This window comes from Dermacentor albipictus, unplaced genomic scaffold (genome assembly GCF_038994185.2).
Source record: "Dermacentor albipictus isolate Rhodes 1998 colony unplaced genomic scaffold, USDA_Dalb.pri_finalv2 scaffold_76, whole genome shotgun sequence".
Lineage (NCBI taxonomy): Eukaryota > Metazoa > Arthropoda > Arachnida > Ixodida > Ixodidae > Dermacentor > Dermacentor albipictus.
In genome coordinates, this window is record NW_027225630.1 from 1 (window position 1) to 24733 (window position 24733).

Sequence of the window (24733 nt, forward strand, 5' to 3'; positions counted from 1 at the left end):
CCCAAGGTGGAGATAAGCACTTAATAAAAAGGAAATCAGACATCCACTTGTTCGTAGCAATTGCTACAAAGGAAACCCATACAGGTTCCTTGAAAGAAAAGCCCTTCAGTTCAAGAAAAATTCGTCCTGGTCCGGGATGAATTTTTCTTCAACTGCGGGGCTTTTCTTTCAAGGAACCCGTATGGGTTTCCTTTATAGGAATTGCTACGAACGAGTGGATGTCCGATTTCCCCTTTATTAGGTGCTTGGGAACCCTACGTTTGGCTTTTGTGCACCATCGCATGAGGCATATAGTACTTACAGTCGCGCTGAAAAAGCATTTGCCTAGCAGATCTTGATGCGCAAGTGACTGCACCGTTGAAATGTAGCTTGTGTAGCTTTGTCAGCTGCAGTTTACATGCTTAGTTTGCATTGGCTGGTCTGCATTGCACTTGCCTGCTGCGCTGTGGTGCACGCCTTCGCTCTGAAAGCTGGGACAGGAAAGATGTGTTCGGCCTTCCTCTGCTCAGTGTTGTGTACTGCACAGCCATCTCTCGTGTTCGAGCACCCGACAGCCATGCAATGCTTCGGCATTCTTACAACAGCTCAAATCACAGAGAGAACGCACACCGCGAGAGACGCCTGTCAACTTGCAAACGATGAGCAAGCAATGCACCTGGCTGTCTAGGTGCAATATGGCGCAACTGAGAGATCAACAGTTGCGTACAGTTCTTCAATATTTGCCACATCCGCATCGCTACTGCTTGGCCGTCAGGTGCACGCGTTGTCTGCATAGGCGCTATTTAAAAGCTGCTAATAACAAAATTGGGCAATCACCAGCCCTGTGGCTTTGCCAAGATTACTTTGAGAGTATATGCAAGGCATTTATAGTCAATTTAGTCCAAGCGAAATTTTGTTGCAGTTGGCATTTAAGTGCAGTCACTGACATATCTCTTGCACGGAATAAGCTGTAAAATTTCCGAGGCTTCGCATTGTACTGCTAATGCGAAGATACCGTTGGCATGGCATGAAACCATATTTTGGTTTAGCAACTTTTAAACTCAACAAAATGTTTCTTTTTATTCACATTAAGCTTTTTCCAATCGGCCCATAAGACGGAGATTTAACAGCCTGTTCTGCGCAAGAAATGACGACCAGTGACTGCACTAAATTGCATAAAAAGGTTGAACTTCAATACAATGCAATTTCAAGATACCTAAGTAAAGTGTTGATTTTACTGACTTTATCATACTGAGGTGTAACTGCACATGCTGAGGTGTAACTGCACATGCATATGATGCAAGGGAACGAAGTGAGTTCTGCGTGGAAAGCAGTGAATTCACTTTGCATCCCATAGGTTTCTCCAAGTTCACCATGTAATTTTTTTTAAAACCAAAATACACTTGAGCCTCATTATAAGGAAGTTGGAGAGGAAGTAATTTGTGATATCCATTACTTGGTTATACTGAACATTGCCCTTTACTACAGTGTACGCCCAATGGCACACACAACGTTAACCCTTTGAGGGTAGATTTTTTTCGCCATATGCGACCACCCAGGGTCGATTTTTTTTATTGCACATTTAAATTCTTCAGAGGGACCTATTTCGGAAAACATTTACCGTAATTTTTCTAGGGTGACCGTAAAGTGAGAAAAAATGTTTTCCATTGGCATATATGTACTGTTTAATCATGAAAAACAAAAAAATAGCAAATAAAGTTATAAGAAGTAAAAAAAAATTGCCGCATTGTTGTATACAATGTCCACACGAGAAAAATACGCAAGAAGAATGCGCATACGAAAATTTTTCGCAAGTCTCAAATGTTCCTCTTGCACTACTATTTATTCAGCGTGTGGTAGTCCTTGAAGCATGGCTCCACACACAGCGGTTTGTTGCACACAGCGCACGTGTACCTTGTGTCCTTGCGATATTTTTGCCGCCGAGTGGTGTAGGCGCATACGTGGCACCTCCTCTGGGTACTGCTTCCCTGAGCAGCCGTGGGAGGAAACTTCTGAATAAAGTGCCAAAAAAGGAAACGCATGCACGGCGGCATCTTTCGTATGCGGACCCCTGTGAGTAACAAACGAGCGAGTAACAGGCGGTCACCCTTTGAGTGATAAGAACGAGATAGCCATCAGTTTTGCGAGCGAAAGAAGCCGAAGCCGCATGCGATACAAAACCAAAACTAACCGCCGCGCGCCCGCGAGGGCGCCAATGCGCGAGCGGTAGCAGACGCTCCGAAGCAACGAAAACCGAAGGAGATAGACGCGAGCAAAAAATTCCATGTATTCCCACATAGTGGCAGCACATGCCAGGCAAGAAAAAGTTAGGAAATTAGCGTGCGTTTTAAACGAACAGACGGCACCGTAAATATACGGCTTCGACCATTTTCGGACCTGTTCGCGGCGCCGTATATTTACGGCGTCGACCCTCAAAGGGTTAAACATGCGAAGGAGAATATAGCTCTAAGGCCCTCTGAACCGCTACTAGGTCGGGTATACGATGAAAATTCAATAACGTAACAGCAGTAGACTCTACGTGTGCAACATGAAACTCTAGCATTCTCATGATCCAAAGTGATGTCCTTTTGCTTCCACTTTCCACTTGACCCACCCATGTCGTAAAACTGCCGAAACAATGACACAGTCGAAGGGCCCAGCTAACAAGCTGCAACGTGAACAGCCATCACATTTGACCAGCACTAACAGTGCAAACTATGCAGCTGGCGCAGTATTCTTGGGCGACCTCACTGACATTCTGAGAGAGTTTCACTTTCAAGATTTCACAAAGGCGTCTAAGTATACAGCCTGCAGAGCTTGGCCCACAGCCAGAAATGTGGACGTACGAGTGGATGTGTTCAACCTGTGAAAGCGAAACTACTATCTGATCTGCCGGTCTTTCGTGGCCCCGCGGCTGCCGTGGCTCCACTGTACGAGCACACCAGCTTGGCTTGGTCGGCTCGTGCTGGTTTTACCCAATCTCTGAGCTCATGCCTAGCTGCGCCAGTACAGCATGGTGTGCGACAGTGAGGGAGAAGTGGAGGCACTGGTCTTCAGCAGGCCACGGGCAAGCATCATCATCGATATGTGGCGTGGCACAGCTAGGAGTGTCCTCAGAGATTGCCCATTCAGAGGATCTCCCTAGTTTCACCATCTGGGAAAGGCGGGCAATAATATCAGAAATAGGTGCTGCTTCTGCCCGGCTATGAGCAGCGGTGAGAAATACCAGTGTTGTTTGAGAGCACATTTGGTACAGAAAATTTTTAACTACCATGCCGGACGATGCAGAACCAGGCGGAAAGCAATGTGCTAAATTCTGCAAGAGTATTTTTTGGTTTCGGAGACGACTAGTTCGTTATATCCATCGGTAGAAAATATTCATTCAAACTGAGCTCTTAAATAGATGGATCTCTGTGGCTATTTCAAGGGGGATTGCATTTACTTTGTTCTATTGCATCTCGTTATAACAAGGTTCAAATGTATACAGTATAATCTCGGTGATACAATCGCGCCTGATATGAATTTCAGGATGATAAATTTTTTTCAAAAGTCCCAGCCCACGTGAATTAGCTTACAGTATGCTAAATTTCAAATGTTCTGAACACTTTTCGCACCGTGATGGATGATACAAAGAACTGGGTTGCTGCGATATCCTGGGCAAGGAGTGCCTGCAGTGCCAGACACTGACTTTGTGGACATTTGTTGGCCTCAAGTGCAAGTGAAGCTTCTTTAAATGGCTCCAAAAAAGGTGATCAGACCTCTCAGCATATTCTTGTTAATCGCTTTCGTGGCAGCAGCATCCCTTGTTTCAAGCAGCACTTTTATTTCTTCAACCTGGCTGAATATGGATCGGAGCATCGAAAGTTTCGAGTTCCATTGTGTTGGAACCTCCCATAGTACTCCACTGCTAAGCAGACTGGCTAATCCATTTTGAGGCCCCCCGTAGACCGGTAGCACAGGACACTGGCCGCTGTGAGGCCGGTAGCGCAGGCACGCTGGTGTGCTGGTCTCATTCCCTTTGCCAGAGCAACCAATGTCACTCTGCCTTGACTACCCTACTCACCCAAGAAAAAAACGCCTTTGTTTGTTTGCAATATCGTACAACTTGTCCGCCTTTTTTCAAGCATACTGCAACTTTATCAGGAACTGAAAATCACATGCGACCCAGCCTAGCCACGTCTGCAAGATTGGTGGCAGTTGCTTCCATGGGTAGTCTTATCTCTGTTTTACGCCTTATATAATTTTTGGTGTTCGATGGATATTCAACCTTTTGACCTTTTAATCCGTCACACTGCACAATACGAAGCACCTTTGCTGCCGCACAGAAAAGTGCACGACTGCCTTGCATAAATAATGTCCTTATCACCATCAGGCAGCAGCTAGGATGCAGCAATGAAAAAAAAATAATAACCAGGCAGATCTTGCAATGTTGGCCTCGGAAGAAGTGAAGTGCACAGCTCGCTGCTGCCAAAGTGCGTGTGAAACAAGCGCGCCTGTGATACCAATTCACATCAGCCAATAGGAGCATTCCCTGCACACCATGTGACTGCAGTAACAAATTGTGACTAGTTTATTTCATTTTCGCGCTCGCTATTGTGTTTATTTCTGTGTGGAAAAATATAGTGCTGCGGCTGTCTGAATCTCTGATCTCTCGTGCTTACAATGATACCACGATGGCAACACTGCATCAACGAAAAGCCACACTCGCATGATCAATGGTGTGATAGCAACTGCCAAAGCCCAATTTTCTTCCCAATTTCCAAGAAAATAAAAAGTGCAACTTACCCAAATTCTGCTCCGTATTTCTTCCAAGTATTTCCCCGTGTGATAAAGGAAGCAAAAAAAGGGATTGCAAAAAAAATTGCATGTAGGAATTGTAAAAAAATAATAAATAAATAAATAAATAAATGATATTTTGAGCCAAGTTCACTACATATTTCATGACTGCCATAAAGCAGTAATGTATTACACACCGCAGCCCTAATCTAATGATGAGCAGTGGTTGAACCAGGATTGTCACTGAACCGAACGTTTCAGCAAGGGGATTTGTCTTCAGCAGGGCAGCAACTGTTTCGGTACTACTGATCACACTTCAAGGCTTCATCTTCCTGTGAACTTCTATCTTGATTGGAGCATTCAACTTAGATTATCCCACTATAGCATTGACAACAGTAATGAAATTTCAGATACATGTAGGTGCATCTTGCACGAAGCGATAACATTGTAACAGTACCATTTCGATGGCGAAAAACACTTAACTGGGGAATGGGAAGGTAAACAATGTACATGTGTCAATATTACACCACCGCACGGGGAGCAGCCCCAGCTGCAAGCACTGACCTGCTGCCTGGCTCTTCTCCTCCGGTACCGATTCTACTGACAATGTTGTCTCGGAGCTGTTTCTGTCGGGGCTTGGCAATGTATCGTTCAGTATTGGCATGAAGTCACTCAGCCCTGTCACAAAAACAAAAAGAAAAGGCATTCCCACGACGTACAAGGTATATGTACTAAAAACTCAGATTCAAATGCAAACATTTCTGAACAGACTGAACCTTGCTTTAATGATTATGCACTAGTAAGCAGACATTACACATTTTCAAAGGGTAGTTAAGGGTCAGCAGAACGTTTAGTTAGGATATGAAGAGACAACAGTGAAAATTCAAGTAATCCTATATAGTATGTTATATAACTTGGACTACTTATGATGTTACTTATAGAGCAGGATCACATGTAATTCAGTCTTTTCTGACACCCATTTATCTTCCCATGGAACTCAATGTATATGTGTACAGCTCACAGCGCAGCTGCACTATGAGCTGTACCCCCCTCATGTAAAACCCGACACCAGGGGCGTTTGAGGTACAAATAAACAAACAAATAAATAAAGAAATAAATAGAATACTCGTTATAATATAATGTGGCTTCCGGAAGATCTAGCAGGCAAGCAGAGGCGGCAAGCGCATTTCTTAACAAGGCGCACCGGTGGAGGGAAGGGCAATGCAGAGATGTGGGGAGAAGGAACAGAGAAGAGGTTGAGGGAGCTCAGTGGGAATGCAGAGGTTGCCTAGGCGATGGAGAAGTCTTTTGCTCTGGCCACATGTCAGTCATGTGCGGTTCCCAACAAATGCGTGCACATTGTCACTCTTTGGCTCTTCACTTTGTGTGCATGAAGTAAATACAGTCCCTGACTTATCTTTCCAAACATGGATGGAGTCGCAAAAATGTCTGAATTATTGGGCAGGCTGGATAAACAGCTTTCCACGGTAAGATCAATTTGTTGTTTTATACAATTCCAGCACTCTTACTGAACTAATTAATCGATTCGTCCCTCTAACAAAAATAGCCTGCACCCCGACAACCCCGTGGTTTACCGTAAAGCTTCGGCACCTTAATAATAAGAAAAAGCGTTTATATCGTAGAGCCGATAAAGCCTGCGACTCAGATTCCTGGCACCGTTATAAGACCTGCGATAAGCAATATCAGTCACTGATAAAATCATCTAAATGACATTTCTTTGCCCATGACCTATATTCTATGCTCACTAACAATCCTCAACGTTTTTGGCGCGTAATAAATCCGAAGAGCTATCCCGATTTAACACTACTTGATGAGCACGGTGATATGGTCCACCACTCGGAATGTGCTGATTTACTGAATAGCGCATTTTCATCTGTATTTACACAGGAAGACACCATATCTTCACCAACCCTTGACAATCTAATTAACATATCAATGCCAGAAATAATTGTTAGCGAAGCAGGTATTTCTTCTTTACTAAACAAACTTAAAGTTTCTTCTGCCTCTGATCACACTGGCATTAATAATAAAGTGTTTAAACATTTGTCACCTAGTTTGTCACCTATATTATGTGCACTCTTCTCGCAGTCTTTATCAACTAACACTATTCCACACGATTAGAAGGTGGCAAAAGTCATACCCATTTTTAAGTCCGGAGACTGAACTCACCCATTAAATTACTGCCCCATCTCCTTAACTAGTACTATTTGTAAATTACTTGAACACATCTTGTATACTGAAATCATTAACTACTTAGAAGAGCACAAAATTATTGTTGGTTACCAACATGGCTTTCGTCGTGGTTATTCATGCGAAACACAGTTAGCCGGCTTTTTACATGACATACATTCATACCTAGACCTAGGGTTTCAAGTTGATGCTATCTTCCTGGATTTCTCGAAAGCTTTTGATCGCGTTGCTCACCATAGACTAATACTGAAGCTAATGAACCTTAACATACACCCAACCATTATTGGATGGATTAAGGATTTCCTCTCATCCAGAGTACAATATACGTCTGTTAACAACAGTAATTCCTCTTATACCAAAGTAACCTCCGGTGTTCCGCAGGGCAACGTTCTTGGCCCTTTACTTTTCTTAATCTATATTAATGACCTGCCTAACTGTGTGTCTTCCCACATCAGGCTTTTTGCCGATGACTGCGTAATATATCGATTAATTTCATGCGACAATGACAAAGATATTCTTCAAACCGATCTTAACGCTATTAACACATGGTGTTCGACATGGTTGACGACTCTTAATACAGCTAAAACAAAGTTATTATCATTTACTAGGTGCAACCACCGTATTCCAACATCGTATGTAATATCTAACAACATAACTGAACTTACAACTTCATATAAGTACCTTGGTGTTCACTTACAGTCTGATCTAACGTGGCATCATCACATCCGCCCGACGTTGGCATCAGCTAACCACTCTTCAGGCTTCCTCAAACGCAACCTTAAGCATGCTCCAGCTAAACTACGCAGACTAGCATACATCACATTAGTACGCCCCAAAATCGAGTATGCATCAGCTATCTGAGGTCCTTTTCAAACATATATCACCCAAGAAATCGAATCACTGCAGAACCGCGCGGCCCGTTTCATTTTTTCTGACTATTCACCCTATACTAGCATTTCAGCACTAAAAGCTCGCGCTCAGCTTGACTTATTTCATCGCCGCAGAATTGCCCGCCTCTCACTGCTGCACAAACTTTATCATCATCCGCACCTTCACCGTATCTTCGAACCAGCGACAGCCTTCTTTCCATGCACAGACCATATCTTCAAGATAAAACGCATCAGTTGTCGCTCAGCTAACTATGCTAACTCCTTCGTTCCCCGAACAATTGTTACATGGAATAACCTACCATCACACATTGCTACTCTTCGCAACCTTTCAAGAACTTTTACGCAATAGTTACGTGTAAATATCCATCATGTACCGTTTCTTCATACGTTGTTCAGTGTATATATTGTTTTGATCATTTGTCTTACCATTCTGCGTGCACATTGTACAAGTAGATTCATGTCTCATTAATTTGTTAACGTGACAACTGACGCAGTTTCGAGCAACACCCTGTTTAACTTCTTTTACATTGTACCTATTTAATTCCCTTAATTTATTTTCTCAGACAGTTTTGTATTTTATATCCGAGTTTCACTTGCCTAATGTATTTCGTATATTGTTTTACTTGTGTATTTTGCTAAATATCGTACTTTTGTTTAACTTTTGTGTTTTCTTTTGTAAAAATTTTGTATAAGGTTTGTGTACTTCAGTTGTTTTTTCCATAACGCGCAAAGCTCATTTTTTTCATGTATCGGTACCCCCTGTGTAATACACCTTCGGGGTCTTTAGGGGTATTATGAAATAAATAAATAAAAATATCAAGCAACGCATAGTCATTATCAGTGAATTTCACCATTTCTCCATTCATGCACGCTGCTAATCGGGTGAGCTTTAAAGACAAGGCCGGCTGTGGGCCTTGCATTGTGTTGGGCCCCTCTGCCAGAATTCTTTACCATGATGGGTCAAGCGCATACTGATTGCTGCAGAAGCAACTTTCTGAAAGACCTCTGAGCTGATCCTCTCAACAAGTTTCACTTTGTAGGCTCCATACCAGAAGCAAATTGCAATGTGTCACGATGTGAACCCGAACGAGCGCACATGTGAACAAAGCGCTCCAGGCATTTATATAATAGGGCAGTGTTTGGGACTCAACTCGCCTCTGGAAAGCTTTTTTTTTTTGTTAGAAAAACATTCAGCATCTGGCTAAGCTTGTAAAAATTGGCCACTGCCATTTCGGAGTATATATTTAGCGGCTCGTGGCTGCATACTGGAGAAAAGTATAGACGTACTCTGATCTCAATGCAGTGAAAGTGTAACCCACATGTATTATGGAAGAGGGATGACCTGATGGAATGTGGGGTAGCTATCACCTGACAGTTCGGTTGAGGCCTGGTCAAGTGATTGCAGAACCTTCTTTGTAGCAGCTAAAGGTTCCATTCAGACATGGTCAAGTTCTCAACAGTGCTAGATTCTGCCACCGCCAGAGTAATAGGCCCCAGAAGCATCAGCAGCCTGGACATCATCGCATGCTCCCTGTTCCAAGCGAGTTGGAACATCCTGAACGACCTCAAGCAGATTTAAGTGCATCTCTCTATACTTCAAAAAGGTGTGCTCAGGCAGTGGCGCATGTCTTGTACCAGCCTACAATACTTCGGCATTTTGCGCAAGGCTGCACGAACCCTTTCACGTCTCACTTCACGTCACTAATGCAAAGCTGAAGGGTGTGGCCAAAACATTACACGCCTTGCCAAGATGACCGCGACCATAGTTGTAAAGTTTCTGCCGTTGTCTACAACCACGTAAATTGGCACTGGACTTTGAGCCGGGATCTCCCGCTTTTGAAGGCAGCTTTTGATGAAAATTCCAAAGTTGACAGCGATATGAGACTCCCATTTCAGCTTGTGCATATGCTGCACAAACTGCTTGTCCATGACGTGGCGAGTGACACACACATAACTCATTAGCATGCGAGGTCCTACGATCGGTAGTCAGAGAGTGACTGAACTCCGCTTTGGAAAACCATCATGAGATTGTGTTTTACCACTTTTTTTGCCTTCTACAGGTCTCGAATAATCACTCTGGAAAATGTCATGCATAATGACACTGAGTCATCTGGCATGGGAAAATTCGACATACTGAGAAACCCAGGCTCCTCAACAATGCGATACAAATGTATACTGCATGTAATGAACTGGGCAACGAGTTTTGTCATCACTTGTGCTCACAAAGTCCGAAACATCCACCAAGTCTAAATTTTAAAGAAAAATGAAAATGAAAAAAAAAGTGATATAATCCGGTATAAATGACTGGTATATAAGACAAGGGTAGACTTTTTGCCGCACTTTTTTTGAAAAAACTTTCAACCTATATTCCGGTTTTTATGGTAAGCGTTTCCATTTCGGATATCTAGTCATGGCAAAGCTAGTCCTGATGCAGCAGACAGCAGAATTTCTGCTTTGAACTGCAAACACAGTGTTGGGCCTTGTCTGTACTTTGTACTTGACGAAGCAGTCACTCCCCCCTGCCAGCACTTTTTGTGGTAGCGCTGTCCTAGTGCAGGCGACACTATCAGCTAGCTGTGGGAGTGGAGTCAATGTGAAAGTGGGGATGGCTTCGCTTAATTCTTACTGCTGATGTGAAGATATTGTCAATGTGGCGTGAAACCATATCATTCGTCGATGACTCCCAAATTCATCAAACTAAATTGTTTTCTCACTCAAACTTTCTTTTCTGAACTGCTATGGCCCCTTTTCCTCATAAGAAAAATCAAAACTCGATCGGCGACTGCACTTATTTGCATAAGAAGTCAAATTTCAATATAACGACTTGGCTATAACAAAGCAAATTGCTGATTTGACCTACTTCATTATATTGGGGCTTAACTGTGTATGAAAATGAAGGAGTATTGGCTAAAGTCGAATAGTGCCGGGGGTGGTTTATTCTTTTAGTGGTTTTCACCTCTCTAAGTAGAGACCATACTGCATGAAAGCTTTTCATGTTTTTTAATGCACTGCAGACATTCCGAACCAGCTAATGCTACGTGACCACGTCGGCAACCAAACCGAGGTGGCATCAGTGCCAACGAGCCCTCAAGCCAGCCATGCCAAATCGAGCAGGCAATACGAAACCTCACGTCTAGAGCAGTGACAGCAGAAGTTCTGCTTTGAACTGCAAACATAGTGTTGTGCCTTGTCTGCACTTTTTAATTGAAGCATTCGCTCCCCACTGCCGGCGCTTGATGTGGTAGTGTCGTCCTAGTGCGGGCGACACTATTGGCTGTGGAAGCAATGTGAAGATATTGTCAATGTGGTGGCATCAGTGCTGACGAGCCATCAAGCCAGCCATGCGAAGTCCACAGCTCCGCTCCCACAGCTGATGGTGTCACCCACACTCTCTTGCTCAAACGAGTCACCGAAACTTGAGATTGTGCAACCTCCGGTAATAAAAGTGCAGCAACACAGCTAACATGATGCCATGCCGTCTCGGCACACCAACTCTTTGCGCATGCGGCAGATTACCTCTAAAGCAGGGTGCCCAGCTGTGTACGCATTCAGCCACGCTTACAGCCACGCACTGCCAAGGCCGAGACATGCGGCCAAAACCGCGAAGCGCCAACTTAGGTGTACGAGAGTAAGCCGAAAAGGATGGTGGCTCGAAGCGCACAGTCTTCCCACACGAGTGGGAGGGACTATATTGGCCACATCGTTATCTTGAGAACTTTTGCAACGGTAGCCGACTTAAAAGTATTGTGTCGATCTCGTATAGAGAAGCATTGCTCTATTATTTGTGAAAGCATGATCTGAATGTTTGACAAGCTGACCGTGAATTCAATTTTTTAGAGAGACTAATAAAAATAATTAAAACCTTTTGAGCACCCACTTGACTTTTATTGTCTTCTATTTTTTTCATGAACACTGCTGTCACTGCCGTATATGAAGGTATTAAATTTCGCCATGTAGTACCACAGGAATGTTGTGTCATTTGATGTACTGAATGTCATCTTTACATACAGATAGCATTAAATTTTCATTATTTAGCAGGGGTACTATGTGCCCCCTCTAGTACCAAATAAACAACGGTGACCATTCACCAGACATCTCGCAAGGTATTTCAGCAGCTCCAGGAAAAATGCCTACCCCCAAAAGCCACCTTTTTAACCAGCACTCCCACTTCTTTCCTTCAAGAAAATTGCAAGAAACTGACTGCATAAAAACCCGTACATCTCAGTAGGGCATTGGTGAACAAGGTTTCCTTATTCAGGTGGACGTTGGTAAAGCAGGCACTGCTGTTCATTCTTTTGTTTTGTTTTTGCTTACATGCAAATACTTACGAGAAGGTCGACAATGGGGACTGCGGCTCAAGTTCTCCGCAGAAAACCACGATCCATCTAAAATGCAAGATTCTGCCCCCTCCTGCAATAAAAGAAAATTACTATGTTTAGAAAACAAACAGTAAACTGTTGTTCTTTGGCACCACAAAGCCAGTTAAGGCAATGGAATTGAAGTAACGCCATCCTTCCTTCACTAAGTCATGTCTGCTATGAAATATAAATGCTACAATGCCTGGTTACAACATAGTTGAAGCAAGGCGTATACATTTGAAACAAGATCGCACAACCTGTGGGCAGCTTGACCTTATACAGCTGTTGGGGAACTAATGAATGACAACAGTCACAAGTATAATTCATGGGCCTTATATTGAATGTCATTACATACAAGCCATCTTCTCATGCTTTCTCAAGTTGTACACATGCACTTGCACAGGATGCCACTGTGCGGTGTATAAACAAGCATTGGAAGTGTGTGTATTGACTGTATTTCTTGTACTGTCCCAGTTTGCTGTAACCTAATAAACTAAAACTGCCTGCAGGCTTACTTGAAGTCCCGCAGACAGAAGCAGTACTCCAAGGCCCAAATCTGTAAAAGAGGCTGGTGTTGACATTCTCTGTCAAAAATGTATCCCATTGTAGTGGCACCAGCCCTCGCCAACAAAATGATCAGCGCAGCGGGTAGCAGTGCCAGTGCTCAGACTATTTACTTCAGACCATGGTATACGAATACTTCTTACACCGTGCTCTAGAAAATCGGACACCTGTGCATGCTCTTTCCTTCTCTTTTCTCTCCCTCACAGCGGCGGTCTGCACCTCCTGCACTGGCCCACTGCAGTACCATAGAGAGTGAATAAACACACTATACCAAGGATTTCCCATCCCGGGCCCCTTCCTACAAAAGGGCCCTACTATTGGCGACACGATTTTTCCATTAACCTTATTAACGTAGAACCGCCTTCGTGGCCACTGACGAAGACAGGACACCAACGCAAAGCTGCAACGGAGTTGCAGTTCTAGCTTTCACAGATCACCTCTCAGCAGCAGAAATTTCATCACATCATCAGCTCACTCCCAACATCAGCCGCAGAAGAGGAAGCGGATATAGTAACCACATTCCGCAACAATCCACCGGCACAGCCCTACAATGACCTCAAGGCGGCCCTGCTCCAAAGAACAGCTGCTTCGGGCAGGACGAGGATCCAGCAGTTTCCACAGAGAAGCTCGGTGACAAACAGCCAAGTCAGCTCTTGTGGCACATGCTACAGCTGCATGGCACTAGTGCTCAGACCGCAGTGCTGTGTTAAGCGAGCTGTTCCTCCAACGCTTACCATCCCACAAGCAAACAGTGCCGGCCACAGCCACAGCTATGGACCTGAGATCTCTGACTGCATTAGCCGACAAAGTGATGGAGGTAGCTACACCACACCTCTCAGCTGCAAACAGTGCTGGCCACAGCCACAGCTATGGACCCGAGATCTCCGATTGCATTAGCCGACAAAGTGATGGAGGTAGCTACACCACACCTCTCAGCTGCCTCCGTAAGCACTACCATGCAGTCTGCGCCACCGGCCGCCCCTGTCATGACTCCTCAGCTGCGCCACCCTGCACCTACCACTGCTGATCCCACCAAGGTTGACCGCCTTTGTGTCCGGCTCAAGCAACTCATCGCGGCAGCTACTCACCCGGAGCCGCCAATATCGACGCTCCTCAGCATCTTGCCATCGCGGACAGGGTGAACAAAGTGAGTCTGTGGGTCCATGAATGTGCTTTTATCATCCCTGCTTCGGCGTCAACGCCCGCCACTGCCTCTTGCCATGCACCTGGACAGAAAACCGGCCGGCCAACCGCTAGCGGCGACGGGTGGTCAGTGCCAAGAAGCGTGTCGCCCCTTTCACGTCGGCGACCGAACAGCCAGACAAAAATTACTTTGGAGCTCAGGTGACATCGGAGCTCAGGTGAGCGTTCTCCCAGGCACTAAAGCAGAAAGTGCTTCCCCTGCAACATCCTATCTCTGCAAGCAGTGAACGGAACACGCACCCGTGTGTACAGGCAACATTCTCCGACGCTCAACCTGGGACTTTGAAGAATCTTCCGCTGGGTGTTTTTGGTCGCCGACATTGGATCTGCCATCATTGGCGCTGACTTTCTAACCAAACACAGACTTCTCGTTGAAGTCAAGAAGAATTGCCTCCTTGACTGCACAACCAACCTATTCATTCAGGGTATGGCTATGTGCACAACTGCTGATGTGGCAACCTCATGCACTACAACAGTTGCCAAGGAGCCGTTTGCAGCCCTGATCAAAGAATTTCCCAAGCTAATATCACTGCCGGACTGGACTCCTCCAGCCAGCCATGACACTCGGCATCATATCACAACCTCAGGACCACCTGTCTTCTCTAGCCCACGACCCCTGGCTCCCAACAAACTCAAAGTGGCCCGTGCAGAATTTGAACCCATGTTGGAGTTTGGCATCATTAGACCCTCCTATAGCAGTTGGGCATCTCCCTTCCACCTTGTCCTCGAGAAGTCAGGAGACCGGACACCATGCAGAGACTACCATTTCCTGAATACCAAGACCCTTCCAGACCGGTACCCACTGCCAAACATACAAGACTTCACTTACACTCTGCATGGTGCAACCATCTTTTCCAAAACTGATCTGGTTAGAGCCTACCACCAAATTCCCGTCGCAGAAGACATCCCCAAAACGGCAATCGCCACACCATTCGGACTGTTAGAGTTCTTAAGAATGCCATTCAGATTTCACAATGCTGTACAGACCTCCCAGCGTTTCATTGATTCCGTCGTATGTGGCCTTCCCTTCGTATTTGCATATGTGGACATCTTCGTGGCAAGCTCATCGCTTGAAGAGCACTTGCAACACCTCCGCCAACTTTTTCAACGACTTTCCGCAAATGGCGTAGTCATCAACACCGAAAAGAGTGAGTTCAGATTGCAAGCCTTCAAATTTCTCGGCATCACTTGGACACAAAGGGCATCCACCCACTCCCTGACAAAGTGCGAGCCATCATCGAGTTCCCCAAGCTCACTTTAACCACGAAGCTCTGCCAGTTTCTTGGCCTTGTAAACTTTTATCGCCGCTTTATCAGAAACTGTGCCACGCTACTGGAACCCCTCGACCGCATGGCAAGAACTTGGCGAAAGCAATACCCTGGGACACTGCGGCGGGTGATGCCTCTAATGCCACAAAGCGTGCCTTGGCCAATGCCACTCTACTCGTCCACCACAACCCTGACTGTCCGCTTGTGCTCATGACAGACACTTTCAACACAAAACTTGGAGCTGTTCTTCAGGAACAGGTCAGTGGTGCATGGCAACTTCTCACCTTCTCAAAACGAATGACTCCTGCACAGACCCAGTCTAGCGTTATCGGCTGCGAACTTCTCACCATGTACCTGGCAGTACGTGATTTCCGCCACTTACTTGAGGGCAGGGTGTTCACCATTTTCAAGGATCACAAGCCTCTCACCTATTTAATTAGCCATTCCACATCCCTATAAATGCCACGGGAAGTGCGACAACTAGCCTACATTTCCACATCCCTGTAAATGCCACGGGAAGTGCGACAACTAGCCTACATTTCCAAATTCACAACGGACATCCGGCACATCAGTGGTGTTGACAAGTCTGGCTAACGCTCTCAGTCGCGTCGATGCCGTCACCCGCAGTCGTACGAAAACATCAATGTCGTCCGCGTTTCCCTTCGATCTTCAAAAACTTGCAACAGCACAAGCAAGTGACTTGAAGCTGTCACATCTATGCACAGGACAAACGTCTCAAGCTCGACACAGTCCCCACTGAAGACACCTCTACAGGTACACCGAGACCCTTTTGGCACGTGCCTTTCCGGAAGAATATCTTGATTTCCTGCACACCCTTTCGCACCCTGGAATCCGGCCTACACAAAAGTTCGTCGGATCCCGCTTCGTCTGGTCCCATGTGAATGCAGACATTTGCGACTGGGTCCACGCCTGTGCACCAAGCCCAACGTTTCCTGCAGCCCAACCAGCGCTTCGCAGTAGTTCACGTCGACATCGTTGGCCCTCTTCCCTTTTGACAAGGTCACCGCTATTTATTGACACGTGTGGACCGCTTCACCTGATAGCCAGAGGCAACGCCTATTCCCGACATCACAGCAGCTACTGTTGCCGCAGCCTTCGCGTTATCAACTTGGGTGGCTCGGTTCGGCTGTCCTGCAACCATTGTCACGGACCGCAGACGTCAGTTTGAGTTGTTTTTCATGGAGCTCCTCAGGCTGCTCGGAACAGCACGGCTACCAACTGCTTCTGATCATCCTCAAACAAACAGACTTGTAGAGCATTTCCATCACCACCTCAAAGCAGCACTCATGGTGCACGGTCTCCCTTTCAGATGGGTTGAGGCTCTTCCTCTCACGCTACTCGGCATCCACTCCGCATTCAAGGATGACCTTTCGTGCGCCTGCACCGAGCTCGTTGATGGCGCCCCTCTGTCTACTAGCAGACTTCTTTGAACCCACAGAAGCTGCTGTCTCTCCCTCACCAAGTGAATATGTTGACAAGCTCCGAGATGTTCTCCGCGATTTCCAACCACAGCCAATGCAATCCTACCCACACACTGGATACGTGACTACGGACCTCAACACAGCAAAGCATGTTTTTGTGCACTATGGCCCTGTGCGCAGTCCTCTCCAGCCTCATTATATCGGCCCCTTCCATGTTCTTGAACGCCATTCTACTCCTGTCGTCGACATGAATGGGATAAGAGATGCAATAGCACTCAAGCGGCTCATGCCAGCCTACGACGACTGCCCCGTTTCCTCTGTTTCAGCCTCTGAACAGCTGGTGCCCAAAGGCCTTCCTACTCATCACCAGGCGTCCTTGCTCGTCACCAGGCGTCCGGTACAGCTGCGTGCATTGGCACCCCAGCTGTATGCACAGCCTGGAAACACTGTTGGCAAGTGGAGCCATATAGGAGCAACACAGGGGCTCCGAGATCACCGATTGCACTTGTTTGTCGTGCCAATTCACATGCAGAGCTCAGACTGTTTGCCGGTGTTTTTCTTGCCGTACCCGTGTGTTTTTGTATGTGCATGTCATGCACACCGCTGGTGAAAAGTTAAACCTCAATATAACGAAGGCGGCACAATCGGCCATTCACTTCATTATATCAGAATTTTCTTGTACAGTTGACTTCTGTGACCGAAAAAACTGGTTGAATTAAATAAAAGGCAGAGAAAACACCGAAACATGCCGATGATTTACTTGGCAGTATTCGCCACAGTACAACCACGTTATGTGGTGAAGCACACCAAGCATGGAGGAGGGGGGGAGAATACCACTGTTACGGAACATAGCACGTGTTCCTTAGTTTACGCATGCACATGCACCATCTCTGGTCACAACACAAGCACCTAGAGCCGTAAGAAGTTTACCGGCAGACCTTCAGAGTTTTACGAAGAGCCCCACTCTTTTGCTGACTTCAAACTTCCCTCAACTTAGAGTATTTTCATGTTACTGACTTCCTTTCCCAAAACACAGATGTTCTTTTTCTGCTTCACTGTGCACGGCGAGTGCAATAATTAAGGAATGCGACACAATTAATTCAGATATAATTAAAGGCGAAACAATGGCTCAAATCACCACAGCAACGTCAGAAACAGCTCTGAATGGTTGCCAGTAAGCTCACAGGCACCTAGGTGTTCGTAGTGTCACCGGAGACTGCACATGCGTGCCTGTATAATTAACAAATGCGTACTTTGTCCCGTGACAGTGACCCCTTTGTGTTCTTGGTATACTTCACCGCATAACATGGCTATATTGAGGCGAAGCTGACGAGCAAACTTTGAATTATCCGGCTAAAACCAATGTCGAGATCGATATAACGGGTTTGGGCCCAGAGAAATGTACGGGAGCCAGCCAGAACCTCCAGTTGACATCGAATTAGCGAAAAAAATCGACACTTTTATACAAGTAAGTACAGCTGCCGGTACATTTTATTACCCGAAGGGGTGCAAAATTTTCTGAACTATCACATCATTACAAAAAAACTCAATTCAATGACACTAAGGTTGCAATTTCACCCGAAATGCGAAGCACTGATACCAATAGCAAAATGTCACAACACTACACAAAGTAAGGTTCATAGTTTTGCTGGCCGTAAAAATTGTAAACATTCGTTTATTGATTAAATTATAGTGAGTATGCCTCACACACGCACAGACAAACGTGAAAACATCTCACTCGATGACTGCGAACATAACTGCAGGTGTCATGAACGCAAACAGAGGGAAGTGAACAGTTCTACTGCCTCTCTGAAACTTGATATGCAACCGCCAGCACTATGCACAAGTGAAGACAGTGCACAGCCCCACACACTTGACCATGTTACTGTACACCCACCTCCTCTACCTCGCATGCGCAGGAAAGCGGCGCACACCAAACCACCATGTTTGTCAGCTAATGTTCACACCCACAAGAGGGAGGCTAGCATGGGGAGGTGTGTAAAGCTCGGCACATATTTTGCTTGCCAGATGGGATCCCTTGGCGTACCGATGCCGCTAGGGACGCTGCTGCAGAAAGTGCTGTGCCGTGAGTAACTACTTAAGAGGAAAAAACGGAATCAGGAAAGAAATAATTTATGATAACTCAAAGGGGAGCTCCTTACTTTTCAAAGTGAGACCAGGATGCCTTAGAACATGCGCTTATAAAGCGAGGTACAACAAGGAATAAAAAAAAGTATTGGGGTTTTACATGCCAGACGACTTTCTGATTACGAGGCACGCCGTAGTGGAGGACTCTGGAAATTTCGACCACCTGGGGTTCTTTAACGTGCGCTTAACTCTAAGTACATGGGTGCTTTCGCATTTCGCCCCCATCGAAATGCGGCCGCCGTGTACAACAGGAATAGGAAGCATATGCTTGCTGCAGTAAAGCTAGAAAAACAATGGAGCATGCTTTGTTAGAATGTGAAGATATCTGCCGAACGGTCAATTTAGGCACCTCTGGCCTCCTTGAAGCCCTTGGGTTCAGTGTGAGCAGGGGAATAGTAAATATGTTCGCAATGGAGATTAGTAAGAGGAGATTGGAAGATTGGTGGAAGTAGGGAAACGACAAAAAACAGACATACAAAATCAAAGTTCACAATAGGAGGTTAGAAAATTTGGTTGTGCAAGTTGTTTTTTTTTTCGTTTTTAATCTAGGTAGGACATTAGGCAATATAATGACAAGTGCTTGGTCGCACAACCCACCAGCCCATTCCAAATAGAACGCTCGCAGCATCCATCCATCCATACATCCATTAATTAATTAATTAATTAATCCATCCATCCATGCAGGCAGCTTGTTCGTTTTTCGAGCCTTGAATAGTGAGTAATGCCCTTGTGGCCCGACGGCCCAGGAGTTGCCGAGCTCTTTTGCTTAGTGGGTACCCCCACCGTGGGGGGCGAGTGCCACACCTGGAAGCTCAGTGCGCACACGTCGCATCCGCATTAGCTGTGCACCTTTTTGTGGCTTCTTTGTGCAAGATATTTCCTTCGATTTTCAAGGTAACTATTAATTTCTCTTTTTTTCCATGTTTCACAGGATTGGGAATTTGCCGGGTGGTCGCCTTCACAGTTCACACAGTGGGGTGTGCCGCAACAGTTATCGTAGGAGTGATCTTTGCCACCATAATTTGCACAGGCGAGTTGACCTCGGCAGCTTTGCAAGCCGTGGCCGCACTCCTAGCACTTGAAACACTAACGAGGGTTAGGAATGCAGGGTCGGACATGGATTTAGTACAACCTGTCTCGAACGTGTCTGTTAGCCCACTAGAAGCAAATGTAATGATCAGATGCTTTATTGAAATTTCGCTTTCTTGCCCAATTTCATTTTTTTTCTTTTTACCTCAATGACTTTTCGGTCTTGCCAGCCTTCCAATAGTTCTGCTTTGGTTAGTTCTAATAAGTCCACATCTAAGATCTGGCCTCAGACTGTTCAGGGAATTATGTGGGGTCATTGTTATTTGGATGGCAGCAAAGGCTCTGAGTTCTGCTAGCTTTTCATGTTGCAGCTTATCACAAAACTCAAGGAAGAGGTCGTCACTTGCCACCTTCGTAGCTTTATAGCCTCGTCCAATCGTGTCCGTTAGGGATTTAGACAAAAGAAAAGGTGACATAGCTCTTACAGATATTTCAGGTTTATCGCAATGGACTAGTTAACATCTTACTCATTGGCTTAATTCAATGATCATGAAATTTTGTAAATGCCAGTTGATCCAGTCCTTGACAACCTTTATACAGTTATTAGCTTACTGCCTTTGAAGTCGCCTAGGAAATCCAATGCACAGCGTTCCACGGTTTACAAGGTTATCGATTTATATTGTAAATGGACAAACCTCAAGAAGGGGGTAGCCACTTGCCATCTTTCTAGCTTTAAAGCCTGGTCCGATGGTGTCCGTTAGGGATTTACATAAAAGTAAAGGTGACAAGGCTTTTACTGGTTTTTTTCAGGTTTATCGCTGTGGATAACGTGGTATCGTGGAAAAGGTTCTTTGTGTTGAACAAAAAAGTTCAGGAAGTCTTCAGTGCGTACACACTGAGCAGCGGTACGATCAGGTAGCAAAGGGAAAGATGCTCTATGCACGTTGGATGTAGTTGCTTGTAACGGCAGCCACCCGCCATGGAGCCCAACAAGAGGACACTACAAGCTTGACAGAGCAATGACTGGCACACGCCAGCTATGCATCACTGCTATAACCCAATGCACCATACTCAAGGTTAGATATACTGCACCAGATTAACCCAAGCCGCCTGGTAGAGACAGAAAAAAAATGGGAAGAAAGGAGATGACAAGAAAGAAAAGGTAAGTTGATAGGAAAGCAATAGATTGAGGAAAGGGACAGGAAATACCAACCACCAGTTCCGCCTGGACAGTCAGTCCAGAGCTGCCATCTCCATGAAGTCGAGGCCAAAGAGGTGTGCTGCCTCCGCTGAGGGACCTTAAAGGTCCAAGCACCTAGCATTAGCTCGACTTCCTAAGATCCCTTTTTTCCAGGACACGGCTAGGCACAGTAAGGTCTAATGTACCAAACGCCTGCTGACACAGACTTCCCTGCAGGCTGCGCACTTTGGTAGAATACCAGACAAATGTGGTGCATGCCCATGCATCATCTAAGCTCAAATTGCTGTCTTGTTGACTAACCTGGACTTCTTCATCACGTGAGAGAGCCAAGTTGGCAGCATCTTTGGGGCTGGTTGGCAACTTTCCAGCTGCAGGGTTTGAATAACAAAGAATGAAGTATCATCATCACCTTGAATATACTAATAGCACGAGTCCACAAACTTGCCCTATTTGAATTAAAATTTAAAATGATATAGTGATAAACGAATGAAACATTCTACTCATCACAAAAAGTAAAGGGATGGCACGAGAAAACGAACAGCATTGTAGCTTGAGTGCGCCTGCAGTCCCATAAATAAACTTGGTGCAAAGGCACAGAGTCAAACAAGAGCTTGCACAGATTCAACCACAGATGAAGAAATGGGAACACTTACTGTAGACAAAATGACAAAACGAAAATCACAGTAAAAGCACAACATTAACAGCCAAGCATGAGAGTTTTAAGCTGGGCTTGTTGGTTTACACTCACACGCAGGTAATACTTGGTTTGAATCCTGGCGACGCCGAAAAACCCACCAGATTTTCTAGTGAGCAAGTATGTACCTTGGGCTGGCACTCTGCTACTTGTACGTGTTCTCATCTCAAAAGGGGCCCAACAGATAATTCTAGTTGTGGTTTCCGGGCACCCCTTGTTCAACGGTGGATGGCCTTCGTGCAGAGCATCCGCCACAGCTGTAGCAGGCTTACCAGAGCTGCTACCAGGTACGAGCATGTTCCTGGCCATGCGCTCAGCCTTTAGGAACCCGAATGCTTGGAAAGGTATTTGTTCCCAACTAGAAGACGTGCCCATCTAATAGGTGCTTTGGGATGCTATATGAGAAATTGCCACCACATGAGCAGCCAAGAACTCCTTTTTACAGGGTTTTGTTGTGCCCATAGGTTGACAGAACTTGCATAGCACAGGCTCCTCTCCCAAGACTGTTTACCCCGGAAAAAAGTGGAGTACCGGGCCGTGGGTACACCCATGCCCATTTGCATAACCGGTGGGATAACAGGTGGAAGAGTATAAATGAATTCAATTATCTCATGATTTGCATAATAAATAGTGGTGTTAGACAAATGTGCCAAGATTTTGACCCTCCTGTGTAAGCAAGTGCCAAGATATGTTCTTACCTGTCACCAAGCGACTTGCTGTCATTCATTTCAAAAAGTTAATACAGTTGAACAGTGTTCTACCAGCCCAGTCTTTCTTTCTCTGCACTCTTTTCCAGTTTTCCTTACACACAGGAATGTGTGTCTAAATTTCAACTAGCGCAACTTTGTGCCTTTAATGAGTAACAGCAAAACAAATCTTGTCAAGTGGTTAGGTTGAGATCAAGAAATTGTGCCAGCCCTTCAAGAGCAAGTCAAAATACCGGGTCAGCTCACTAAAGCTGTTGATCAAGTGTACCCGCATGCGTTCCTCACTCGGTCCTTAGCGTCTGAAGCCAAAAGGACAACAGATAACGAAGCCAAGGAAAGCATAAGAAAAAAATGAACCATCTTTAATTGAAACATACACATAATTCAGAAGATAAACTAGGCATTGTGGTACCATCCAACTCAAGAATGCCTTGCTTCTTGTTATGTTAACAGGACATGCCAAATGCAACAACAAATTTCTTTCCCAGATTCTCTTGCATGAGTAAATACAGTATCGAGGCTCAGCACAGCTGAGTTCGGCTACCGGGCTCTCACCCAGGCAACCTTCATTCACAAAGACAAACCGCCTTCTCTGTGTTCAAAATACACTCACGTGTGCCAGGGTCAGGGTGAATCTGGATGGTGGGCACATCACCTTTGCACAGGAAGACAACACAGTGAAGGGAAATAAATATGTGCAATTGCTTGCAAGTGAAAGCAAGTATTGATGCATTTTATTTCAAAGTGACGAAATGCATTACCAATGTGCAACACTTACACACAAACTTCTTTGTTCAGATGCAAGAACATGCACACACGCTCTTTGTTAAAACAAAAGCAGCTGCCCATTGTCGCAATCGCTCAACAGGCCACATGATGCAAGAATGTGTCACGCGTACAAGCAAGGTGATGTGCAGCTGCAAAGACAGCTCACGACACACATGCTTGCACTAGCTTGCATGAAACATGGCCACACACTGCCAGTAAACACATGCATACATTAGGTGCCCCAGAAAAATGATGGAGTGCGCTTAGTAGAATGACGTGCGGCACGCTAATTGCATGGGATGACTGGCATATGCACCAGTGGGAACTGATTACGTCTGCGTTTACAGTCTGCTCTGCACAGACCAGTGTATTAACAATTCGTGTGCATGTGTTGCACATGCACACATTCTGTGTGTGTGTACAAAGTTCATACCGGCAGCAGAACATAGAACGCTGTCGGCACTCCACTATAAAGTGGATTGAGTGGAGTAAGAGGGTATGTTGACTTGGTTTCTTTGCTGTCTTACAGTAAAGGCAACTGCGTAGCTGGCATCTAACCAATGCAATAGTGTGCAGCCATCCAAGCATATGATATGTGAACTGAGTGTAAGAAACGCTTTACTAGAAACGTTTTCCTGTGAAGCAACACCACTTCTCACTCAGTAGATCATACCAGGACAAACATACATGCACAGGGAAAGACAATGAGTATGTGACATGATTGAAGAGTGAAAAGTAAGACCTGGCATGAAAGAAAAGCATAGACATGGACAACAGCTAGTTCCATGATTACAACGGACTAAAAACAAGTACACTGACACATGTACTTATCTTTCTTGGCTGACCACTTTTCACCATCTAACAAATGTTATGGCTCAACACAGGACGCGCCTGCGTGTATTGGAAGTTTCTCAAATGTTATCGATGCTTCTATCCACTATCTTGTCACCGAACCTTGTGTAATCTGACTGTATGCACGACGCGAATAGTGTGCTACTTTCTGGAAGACACGCAGGCATCAGTGATTACTCTGGAATTAACATTCGATGACTCACGTATAAAAGCCGACACGCTTGACACGCTGATCGAATTTTAGCCAACCGCCAATTGTGTTTGCCACTACCGTTCTTTGAGTATAGCCCGTTTTTGAGGGCACATGTTCGCCCAATAAAACGCTAGTTTCTTCATTCACAGTTTTGATGCTTTTTTCAACGTCACTACTATGTGACATCTCAAATGCACAGAGGAGAAACTGAAGTGATGCTGACAGGCATCAGCCCAGAGTTCAAACATTAACAAGGGCACAACAACTGCATACATCGAGGAAATTGTGGAAACTAGCAATGCGTTTTCCTCTCTGGTTCTGCTGCATCTACCTCAATGACCATAGTTGCCGAACCAGACTTTGACATAAATCCAAGTCTCTCTATAAGTAAGCAACAAAAGCTCGAAAGTATTTTCCAATGATACAAAGACTACTATGTGATCTCTTCCA

At 45.3% G+C, this 24733-nt stretch overlaps 1 protein-coding gene across 1 annotated transcript in view; it reads right to left on the reverse strand.

Annotated features, from left to right (window-relative positions):
• Positions 1-5319: 5319 nt before the first annotated feature.
• Positions 5320-24733, reverse strand: part of LOC139053201 (protein NEDD1-like) — a gene marked incomplete at its 3' end in the record, with an annotated part of 76296 nt that continues 56882 nt past the window's right edge. Inside the window, exons 10-13 of the mRNA XM_070530289.1 lie at positions 23084-23125; positions 21370-21437; positions 12185-12266; positions 5320-5433 (exon numbers count right to left, since the gene is read on the reverse strand). Coding sequence (XP_070386390.1) covers positions 5320-5433; positions 12185-12266; positions 21370-21437; positions 23084-23125 — 306 coding nt within the window. The remainder of the gene's footprint in view (positions 5434-12184; positions 12267-21369; positions 21438-23083; positions 23126-24733) is intronic.